General features: G+C 61.0%; 1 protein-coding gene across 3 annotated transcripts; it reads right to left on the reverse strand.

The window, feature by feature from the left end:
• Positions 1-1,485: 1,485 nt before the first annotated feature.
• On the reverse strand, positions 1,486-10,048 carry LIF (LIF interleukin 6 family cytokine). 3 transcript variants are annotated; one of them, XM_036993656.2, is made up of 4 exons: positions 9,815-10,048; positions 7,511-7,636; positions 5,738-5,916; positions 1,486-5,073 (listed from the first exon to the last, which is right to left on the reverse strand). In XM_036993656.2, exons 2-4 carry the CDS (start codon positions 7,530-7,532, stop codon positions 4,663-4,665), a joined length of 612 nt encoding a protein of 203 aa, XP_036849551.1. In that variant the 5' UTR covers positions 7,533-7,636; positions 9,815-10,048; the 3' UTR covers positions 1,486-4,662. The 3 variants fall into 3 exon arrangements, with proteins under 3 accessions (XP_036849551.1, XP_017515395.1, XP_036849550.1); XM_017659906.3 differs by lacking the exons at positions 7,511-7,636; positions 9,815-10,048 and adding an exon at positions 7,056-7,496; XM_036993655.2 differs by lacking the exons at positions 7,511-7,636; positions 9,815-10,048 and adding an exon at positions 6,454-6,807.
• Positions 10,049-10,390: the final 342 nt, after the last annotated feature.

The following is a 10,390-nucleotide window of genomic DNA, read 5'->3' on the forward strand; positions in this document are numbered from 1 at the left end:
AGAAGCTTCAACCTCTTCTCCCACGAGCAAAGGGGAAAGGGGACGGGCGCTGATGGGGTGTGGCCTGCCTGGGATTCAGCTGGCGGCGGGCAGAAACTTGACAGGAAGACTCCCAAGCAGCGGTGGGTCGGCCCGCGGAGGCCGGCCAGCCTCTCCCTCCCAAGCAGCGCCCTGGACATTCACACTTGGCACCTTCATAGACTGTGGAGGAGTGAGAGCTGGAAGGCGAGCCGGGTGGCCTTGCTCAGATCTCTGCACACCAGTTGCCTGGGATCCTGTTATAGGGCAGATCCTGATTCAGCAGATCTGGGGTGGGGTGGGGAGAAGGAATATGCACCCCTGATCAGCTCCCAGGTGAGGCCAACACCGCCCAAAGTCATGGCTCAGGCACCTTCGTTGCACAGAGAACAGAGAGCAGGGCCCCGTCCCCTGCTGGCACCCAGAGCGGCAGTGCCCCCTCCCCCTCGGCTGCCGCACCTTCTTTCCCAGGTGCGCCCACTTGTCCCCACCAGCCTGGGAACTCGTGGAAGACATGGCGGTATCCCATTCACCTCTGGAACCCAACACAGGACCTGACAGTCACAAACACTCCTGAACGAGCAGGCAGACGACTCTCAGAATCTGACCAGACCCCAGAGGAATCTCAGCTGGGGGTGTCCCAGACCCGAACCCCAGAGCAAAGCCTAAGGGAGATGTTTGGGGCTGCTCCAGAGCTTCTGTGTCTGTGGCCATCCGGTTCCAAGCTGGGAAGGGGTCCCAGAAAGCTGAGAAGGCTGCTGTGAAAGAGGGTCCGGGGTGTGGGGTACAGGGGGCACAGGAGTGTCCACTTCAGGAGAGCTGCTCTGGCCCAGGAGATGGAAGAGCCCTGCTTCTGGCCCCAGCATCCTATGCAATTCCGGACGGGACCCTTGGACTTCCTGCTCCAGAGCCGTTCGCACCCGTGAGCTTTATCTCCCCTGGGAGGGTCAGTGGGCCATTCCATGGGGACAGAGGCCTCGGCAGCTGGTGTCCTCTGTCCCTGAAGTCCCATGTAGGGGACAGAACTTGCAATTTGGAGCTAAAAGGATGGCCCTGAACACTCTGCCAGCGTGACCCTGGGCCAGCAGCTTCGCCTCTCTGAGCTTCTGTTTCCCACCTCCATTAAACGGGGATGAGGACTTCCAGGGACTCAGGATCAGAGACGTAAGTGAGGGGCTGGAAATGAAGGACTAAGATACCAATTAATAAGCCTCCCCAATTTGGGGGCAGCCCCTCCATTTCCTGGTGGCAACCCATGAGATGGAACCCCCTCTAACTTGTTTGGCCTGTGCCAACATTCTGCCCACCCCGTGCCTGCCCATGCCAGCCTCCTTCCCTGGGGGGCAGCACCCCCTCTTCCCACCCCCTGCCCTCCGGCAAGCAGAGCTCCACTCAGCTGGTTGCTCAGGGCAGGAACAGTGCCGCCCCTCCAGCCCTGTCTCCCCACATCAACACACTCCGGAGAACTTGCCAAGAGCAGATTCTTTATTAATTTCTCTTTTTTCTTAAAAAAAAAAAAAGTCTTCCTTCAGTATAAAAAATAAATATTTTAAATATGACATTGAATAAATAAAAATAATCTGTCAGTCTGAAACATTCCCACAGGGTACATTCATCAAAGAGGAATTTTCCCCCCGCGGCAGAGGGACGCAGGAGCCAGCACTGTGGACGGACCAAGACCCGGGTACTGGGGTTGGGGGGGGCTGGGCATGATCTGAGGGTAAGGACAGCGCACCATCCGAAGGGAAACTAACTTCTCACTTGATCCTTGTCCCCAGCTCAACGCGCTACATCCGTCCGGAGAACCACTGAGGAGCCCGACTGCTTCGTAGGGGGAGACACCCCTGAGGGGGGGCAGGAGAGGGGCAGGAGGCCCTGACAAGGGGGGGAGGTAAGTAAACTGGCGGCACATTTTTGTTTCAAAATTGTTTAAATAAATGAGGTTCCCAATACTCCTCTCTCCATAAACTGCGAAATGACTGTCCTGCCCTCCTCCTCTGGGCTGGCCGGCGACCCCGGATGCAGGTGTGGGTCAACACCAGCAGATGAAAACAGTGAGGAAAAGGACAGCTTCCTGCCCTGCAAAGCTTTTTCCACACAAAGGCTCCATGCTCTAGGGATACTGTGCAAAGTGACCTGCCAGGATGGTTCTAGAAGGAGTGCTGAGGATGGGTGCAGAGGGGCAGGGTGGGGAGCTGGGCTGGGGAAGGGAGGGTGTGGGTGGCAGGAAGGTGGTGGAGCCAGGGGCGGCACTGGGTCTGGGAGACAAGATTCCCTTGGTCCCTGCCCAGGTAGGTCCAGCATGGACCCACAGAGGCTGTATCCGTGGGATGATGGGATGATGGGGGACCCAGGCAGCCCCAAGCCATCTGAGCCCCTTCACCAAAGGAGTGGAGCAACAGGCAGGCAGCAGGCTGAGATCCTGGGCGAGGGGGAGCGTGACCCAGACTGAGACTTACTGGAAACTGTGCAGCCGTCCCGACCTCCCAGAGGCCACCCGCCACAGAACGGTCTTCCCAATGGGACAGACAGCTCCAACCATGCCCTCCTGAACCCCAGACCTCAGGGCCTGCCCGCTGCCTGCCCTCCTGCCCTCCGCCGGGCCGGGAAAGTGCCTAGAGAAGACAGAGTGCAAAGGGCATGAAGTACCATGATTGCGTTGGCTGAACTGCTAGGTCCGCAGCCCACTCTGGGTCTGAGAAGAAGCCAGGAACTGCTCTTAGCAACTGCCCCAGCTCTGCACCCTCCTCCCCTGCTCCCAGACTGCAGGGCGTTTCTCCAATAGCCTGGCCCCAGCACAAAGGAAAGATCGGGTTCCGTGCCTGGGAGCCCAGACATGGGTGGGGGTGCAGAGGGAGGTGGGGCAGGAGGGACCACAGCTTCCTGGTCCACATCCCAGGGCCTCCGTGTCCTCCCCTCCAGAGCAGGGGTCTCCTCCCAGCACTGCCCCAGCTTCCTGAGGTGCAGCCAGGCCCTCTTGCCCTGTGTGGGTGTCCTCTGCTGTTCTAGCATGCCGGTGCTGGCACACGACTGTCTCGGAACCCTGGGACTGCTGGCCTGAAGGCAGCGCGGGCACAAGAAAACAGCAGCAGAGCAGGCCCCCAGGGCTGCCTGCCCACTGTTCCAGGGCTCTGTTTTGACCATGAACGTTGCCCCTCAAAGCACAGCTCCAGGGGCCACCAGAGGTCACAGTGTTGAATGAGCCCCCTAGAGCCCGGCACCATGGTGGCCCTGAGAAAAGACCCCCCGCCACTCCACAAACCAGCCCAGCCTGCCTTGCAGCCGGGCTCCTGATACCCCTCAAGTGAGTCACAGTTGGGTTGGGGTATGGACCCGGGTCCCCTGTCCCCCTCCTAGGCTGACCAGTTCTCCCAAATCCTGAGCCTTCTCTGAGCTTTCCCCCAAAAGGCTTATCCACTTGTAACATCTTCGATTTCCAGCCCCAGCCCAGAGAAGCTCTGGCCCTGGCTCCTAGTGAAGGAGTCATCATATTATTCCTGTTGGGTGGGGAGCAGAGAAAAGGGAATTGACATTGCCATTTAAAGCACCAATAAGTTAATATAAATAGGGCATCATAATAAATAGACAATCATGCTGGGTCAGACACACAGCGCTCTGGACCTCAGGATTCCCTGAGACCCTGATCTCAAGTTCTGCTGTCCCCCTGCTCTAGGGAACACAGGCCTCTGGTCCCCCGCAAGCAGCTCTGTGTGACCTTCCAAGGCTTCCATGGGCCTCGGACGTGAGCTGCTGCTCTGAACCACCCCACCCAGCCCCTCCCTCACAGACCCTTGTCCAGAAGGAAGAGTCTGGGTCCCCTCAGAATGGCCTCACCTGACTTTGCAACCTGCCCACCTCCACCAATCCCACCTCCAGGTCTGGCCACGGGACCCTGGCCATCCTGGGCTACGGGACAGACTTCAGGGAAAGGGAAGGAGAGCCCGCCAAGGCCTGCAAGGCTGGTCTTCCTTCCAGCATCTTCCTCCCCGGCCTCTCTGCCTTTCCAAGAGCCTGAACACCAGTGACCTCCTTCTGGAATGTTCTGCCTAACAGTCCCTAGGCCTTAGCTCTCCAGTCATGCTCAAGAGAAGGCAGCATCTCAAACCAGAGCCCCCTTCTCTCACTTCCACGTGCCATGCTTGTAGGGCCAAGGGGTCCTTTGGGATCCCAGCCCCTCTGCCCTACCCAAGTCCCCACTGAACCTCCCAACGTCTGCCTGAAAGGCAGCGAAGGCACTGATGGTGGTCACCCTGCAGGGGCCGCAACTGACCTGACCCCTGCTGTCTCGCCCGTGGTCATGCTCACTGTGGGTAATCAGTGAGGGCTCCTTGCAAAGCCCCTGGCTAGAGGGACAAGCTGGGGCAGAAGTCCAGCCATGCTCCGCCCCCACCCCCACCAGCTTGACACCCTGGCGACTGGCTGCAGTCTCCCCGGAAGAAGAAGCACCTCCTAGCTGGCACTGTATATAGTCCCTGCCTCCGGGAGTTTTGAGTCTGCCCGGCTTCATCACAGCCCACCTAGGGAGGAGTGGACTGACCAGGAGCCCCGGGCCTGCCACTAGTATGGTAATGCTCTGGGCCCCGACAGTCTGAGAGCCACCTGAGTCTAAGGTCTCCGGTCACTGCAAGCTTCCAGACCTCCTCTCTAGAAGGCCTGGGCCACCACAGCGATGACCTGCTTATACTTCCCCAGGAGCTGACAGCCCAGCTTCTTCTTCTGGAAGACGTCCTTGCCGGAGGTGTCAGGGCCATAGGCCACATCCACATGGGCCACGTGGTACTTGCTGCACAGACGGCAGAGCACATTGCTGAGGAGGCCCCGCATGATGTCCGCTGTGGCGTTCAGCTTGCTATGGAGGCCGAGGGCGTTGGGATTGAGGACCTTCTGGTCCCGCGTGATATTGCCCAGGGAAGCGCCAAGGTACGCGACAATGCGGTACAGCTCCAGCAGCCGGGCCTTCTCCGTGCCGTTGGCGTGGAAGGCAGGGAAGTCTGTCACGTTGGGGCCACACAGCTTGTCCAAGTTGTTGGGGAATGGCTCCCCCTGAGCGGTGTACTGAGGAGCAGAGGGGCAGAAGAGAGGTGACGTGGGAGTCAGGATGTCCCAGCCCTGTCACCAAGCCTCTGGGTAAGCTCGTGGGCCTCAGTTTCCCACCTGTGGCATGGTGACCCAACTATCTGCCTCGTAACCTTCAGAGCTGTCATGAGAGCAGACAGTAATCACAGGTGTGGATGCACGCGGTAAAGAATCAAGCGCACACCGTGCAACGTATTATCATCGTCATCATCGGAACCATATGGGGACAGAAAGGCAACACCGTGTCTCACCTCCAGCGGTGAACCACGCACACCCGCCTTTTCCCTCGCCGCACTCGCCCTCTTCCTGGGCGGCTCTGTGCGCCCAGACACCCACAGCCGCTGTCTCTCCCTTCTGCATGGCCCCATCCACCTCACTTCCTCTTTCCTCTATTTCTCACGCCTCCCTTTCCACATGGCAGAGAAACCCTGATACTAGATGTACCAGGCTTCTTCCTCCTCCTGCCAGCTCTGTCCCTAACTGGGCACCGGAGAGGCCAGGCTGAGGGTGGGGCAGAAGCTGTGGGAGCCCAGGTGGGACTGAACCCAGCCCCTTCCCCACTCTCTCTGAAAGACCCCTTCCCCTGCCAGCCCCACCTGCCCTCCTCCCTCCCTCCTTCCTCGGGACCCTGCGGGTGACTTACATAGAGAATAAAGAGGGCATTGGCACTGCCATTGAGCTGCGCCAGCTGGTTCCTGATCTGGTTCATGAGGTTGCTGTGACATGGGTGGCGTGTGGCACAGGTGGCGTTGACAGGAGTGATGGGAAGGGGGCTCCCCGCCCCGTGTTTCCAGTGCAGAACCAGCAGCACTGGCACAACTCCTGGGAACAGGTGGGAAGAGGCTGTAAGCAGGGGGGTGGGGGCAGCAGAGGGGCTCAGGACTGAGGTCTCCGTCTCCCCAGCGACACCAGGGACCCTGCTCCCCCTCCAGCTCTATCTTTGCCTGGCTTTCTAGTTTTAAGATGCCAGTGCCTCAGTTTCTCTCTGTCTCCTCTACCCAAATCCCTCTCTCTGCAGGGGGCAGTGCATGAGCTGTTCCCACAGTTGGAAGCTGGGTCCAGGGTGACACAACCCATCCAGCCCTTTCCCTCGGGAAGACAAAGGCTCCCCCAGCCTCCTAGCTCTCCAGCTGGACGGCACCCCGGGCCCAGCAGGTCTCAAGGAAGAGATGTCCCTGTATCTCCACCTCCCGGGATGGCCCAGATTCCTGAGCATTCCTCACCCACCCTCTGAAGCCCGAATCGCCCATGGGGACCACTTGGGAACACAGGGGGCCCCTCTGCTGAACCTCTCCTCCCTCCCAAACCTGTCCCTTGACGCTGGCTCCCTGGGCCATTTGTCCCCTAATTCCCCCGTACCTTCCATGGCTCTCCTCCAAATGTGGCCATTCCCAGATGTAGGACCCTCAACACCACCCCGAGTCTGCAGTTTGGTCCCATTCTCCATCCCCAAAATCATCAGTCAAAACTCCCTGTCCCCCCAGCTCCCAGCCTCCACGCCACCCCCTCTTGTCCACCCCTCCGTGGGTTAGGAAAGGAGAGTCCTGGGGTCTCCCGGGCCGCCAGAGCCTTGGGGAGGGAGAAGAAACGGCGCTACCAAGAAAAAGAACAGGGAAAAGGCCGAAGGCAGCCAGGTGGGCGGGGGAGGAGGGAAAGCAAGAGGTGACCGGGAAGCCGGGAGCTGCCTGGGCCTGTCCTGGGCCACCCCTCCCCCAGGACGCCCCCCCCCCCGCAACTGCCCAGGCCTCTCCCCGTGGCCCTGGAGCACGGGCCGGGGTCGGCCGACCAGGCAGGGGGAGAACCAGGGAGGCTGGGGAAGGCGGGCGCAGGAGCTTTCCGCCCGGTCCCCCCGCAGGGGCAGGCGCAGCTTCAGGTCACTTCTCCTGGGTCCCCCGTTCCTCCCACCCCAGACAGGGCCGCGGCCCCAGGACGGCCGGGGGGCCCCCAGCACCCCGGCTCACCTAGCACAGACCACAGCTTTCCAGGCACTAGCAGAGAGAGGCGGCACCTGCTTCCGTCCCGGGCCGGGGTGTGCAAGCTGCTCGGCGAGGGCGCCCCTCCCAGGGAGCAGCCCGGGACGCGGGTGGAAAAGAGAAAGCGGGAAGGCGGAAAGAAAGTACGAAAAAAAAGAAAGAGGGAGGGTGAATCGGCCAGAAGCAGCACGGGAAGAGCAGCACGGAGCGCGGCGGGGGAGCGGAGGGGGCGGCGCGGGAGGAAGGCTGCGGGCCCGCGCGGGCCGGGACCATGTGCCTGCGCTCGCTCCCGGCCGCCACCCCGCGCCTCCGGCCGCTGCGCGGGCGCCCCAGGTGTCCGCGTGCCTGCGGCGGGCGGGTGCCCCGCTCGCGATCGCCGGGCGCCCCACGTTGGCGCGGCAGCCGCAGCAGCGCGCGGACGCCGGCGGGGGCGGGGGGTTTACCTGCCGCCAAGACCTTCATCATGGGCTGGGCTCCGGAGGGCCTCGCAGGGCAGGAGACCTTAGACGCCGGCAGATTTCAGAGGTTCATGCTCAAACGGGGAATTTGCCTGATTTATATACTGGAGCCTGTGTTGTAAGACAGAGAGAGAAACAGCTATATTTAGCAGGGATCCCCGTCCAGGAAGTTGTTTGAGGTGCATCATAGGAAATTATGAATGAGAGAAAGTGAGAGTAAAGGGGGGGGCCGTGAAGGGGGGGCGGGGTGGGGAGAGCAGACTTTTCCCCTCTTCTAAGAATTTGATTGATAAAATTATAGTGAACGCTTCGACAAAACACCCCGTGGTTTTCCTGAGTGACTTTTTCTGGGAGTTGTTTGAAGTTAGGGAGGGCAAGGAGGGTCCCCAGGCCAACTCTCTGGGGTCCCCAGGGAATTGGGGGCTCCAGACAGCCCTGACTCACCTGGGTTTGGGGAGGTGGCTTGAGACTAGACAAGCAGATGGAAGCTGGCCCCTGGAGCCCCCCGATGGAGGGGCTGGGGGGCAGCAGGGAGGAGGCAGCCTGGGGCTTAGCTGAGAAGGAGGCTCCAGGAAGAGGGGCTGGGGCCCCGAGCGGACTTTAGACGGTCATAAAGCAGAACTGAACGTGGGTGCTGGAAGCCACCTTAGAGGTAGTCTCCGCCGGCCTGCCCACTGCCACTAGGCAAAGTGGGGCTCCAAAGGGAATGGGCTGGTCAGGGTCTCACAGGGTCAGGCCTCCTGGCGGCCATCAGCAAGCCTGCACTGCTGAACTGCTGACCACATGCACCTGTGATGCTGTGGGCACGGGGGCTGGGAAGACGGAGGACTCTGCTCTTTGGGAAGAGCCTGGGGAGGAGCTTCTGGGAAGGTGTGTGTCCGGAGTTTACCTAAACTCTTTGCAACCCCACCTTCCCCTGAAGGTGGTACAGCATTCCATTCGGGGGGGCCACTGAAGCAGACATCTAGGGAGGCTTAGCAAATCGGATGGTTTCTGGGAAGAATACAAATAGCTTGTCACTCCCTGACCTGCCTAGGAAGACCCTTGGGGCTCAGCCTCAGAGAATGATGGTGGCCCCCAAGAGGTGTTTCTAGAATCTCTACGGCAGGATCACAAAGTCTGGTGTCTGTTGCGGCCTGTTAGATTTGTAAAGGAGTGAGGAGGGGCAGGAAGGAATGGTGAGGAGCAGGGCGAAGGAGGAGCAGGCACTCCTGCCCAGTAAAAAGCACTTCCAAAAAATGAGGGGAGGGAGTGCTGGCCAGAGAACACGTATCTGGGGCCACACTGTCCCGCGGGTTGCCAGTGGCACCCCCTGTCCCCAGAGGTGTGTCATTGCCCTGAGACCCCATCCCAGTCCTCCCACCTGACCCAGACCAGGAAATAAGACCAGAGAGGTGGTTCTCCAAGGTCAGAGAGCCCTGCAGCCTTTCCCTGGCCCCTGATAACCCCTCATCCATCCTCCATGCGTGCCCCCAGGTGCTGCCTCTTGCCACATCCCGGACCTGCCTGGCCACGCGCTTCTCCCTCATCTTGCCAGGACCAGCCCTCCTTCCTGCTGCCATTCCCTCCCCCCACACACCCTGCCCTATCCAGGCTCACTTCCCATGTTCTCCCAGCGGGCCTGGGATGCGGGGCGATAAAACTGCCTGTCCCAGCTGGCACTTCCCAGCAGGGAGGAGGCTGGTAGAGCCCAGACTCGCTCTTCTTCCTCCTCCCTGACCCCACACCTTGTCTCTTCCTTGGGGGTCCATGGAAGGTACCGGCTGGCATGTGCCCCTCTGTTCACCTGCTCGGGGATTGGGGTACATCTCCAGGAGGCCCACCCTCCCTAGCCTGGCTCAGGCAGCCCCACAGTCCAGGGCAACCCCTCTCACAGTTCTCCCCGTTCTCCCACACGAGGGCCTGCTGTGAACACTGAGCGAGGGGCCGGGCATCAGCCCTCGGGTCCCACCTCCAGTCCCGGACCCACCACCTGCCCCAGACCCATTTGGCCAGGGCCCTGTCTACGCATCGCCTTGTTCCCCCACCTGATTCTCTTGCTCAGGGTGCCCTGAGTCTCCTGCCACTCTGTCCCACTGGTCTCTCCCTACATCCTTCGAGTGACCTTCCAGGGCCTTAAACTGCCCCCTGGATCCCCAGATCCCACATCAGCCCTATAATCCACCCCCAATCGCCATGCTCGCTCAGCCCCACCCCATAGGAAACAGGAAGTGGGGGCGGAGTCTAGAAGGTGCTTAACCCCCACCCTGACTGGCACCCTCCATGCCTCAGTTTCCCCTCTCACGGTACCTGACTTGGTCTGTGCGCCCCAAGTGCTGTGGGTCCCTCGGCACCCCAGGCCCAGCCTCCCTCTCCTGCCCATGTCCAGGCGCCAGCAGCGCTGGACTTCTGCGGGGGAGGCGGGCAGGGTCTCGGAGCCGCCAGGCTGTAAGCTGCCTGCAACGTGGCCTCGGTCCCCAGGAATCGGCCGCCCAGGCCGCACTCCAGGCTGGCCTTGCTCTCCTGGAGTTTGTTTTCTTCCCTCCCTCTCTACGCTCTGTGTGTGTGTGTGTGCGCGCGTGTGCATGTGTGTGTGCGTGTGTGTTTCCCCAGCTTCCTCACGGAAGGCATCCTCCCTTCTTGGCTGCCTGCTCCCAGGGTCATGACCCCAGGCCCCACCCTGGAGTGGCAGCCCCAGCCCAGCCCCTTCCAGCTGTGACTTCATCCCCAGCCTGTCGTGCTTCTGCACACTAGGCCTACGCGGGATTCGACCGGCCTCAGGGCGAAGGGGACAGCTGGGGCCCACGGGGGGCCTCCCCCGGCCTGGGCAGGGGCTCGCGGGGCCAGGCGGGTGCTGACTCCAGGTGGCTGTGCTGTCCACTTCTG

Source organism: Manis javanica, chromosome 15, assembly GCF_040802235.1.
Source record: "Manis javanica isolate MJ-LG chromosome 15, MJ_LKY, whole genome shotgun sequence".
NCBI lineage: Eukaryota > Metazoa > Chordata > Mammalia > Pholidota > Manidae > Manis > Manis javanica.

What these genes read in the sequence shown, in the direction of transcription:
- LIF (XM_036993655.2), bottom strand. Translation starts at nt 6,553, where the DNA reads ATGATTTTGGGGATGGAGAATGGGACCAAACTGCAGACTCGGGGTGGT. An exon ending in TTGGAGGAGAGCCATGGAAG is followed by an intron (nt 5,917 to 6,453) that starts GTACGGGGGAAT and finishes ACCTGTTCCCAG; the next exon opens with GAGTTGTGCCAGTGCTGCTG. An exon ending in ATGCCCTCTTTATTCTCTAT is followed by an intron (nt 5,074 to 5,737) that starts GTAAGTCACCCG and finishes TCTGCTCCTCAG; the next exon opens with TACACCGCTCAGGGGGAGCC.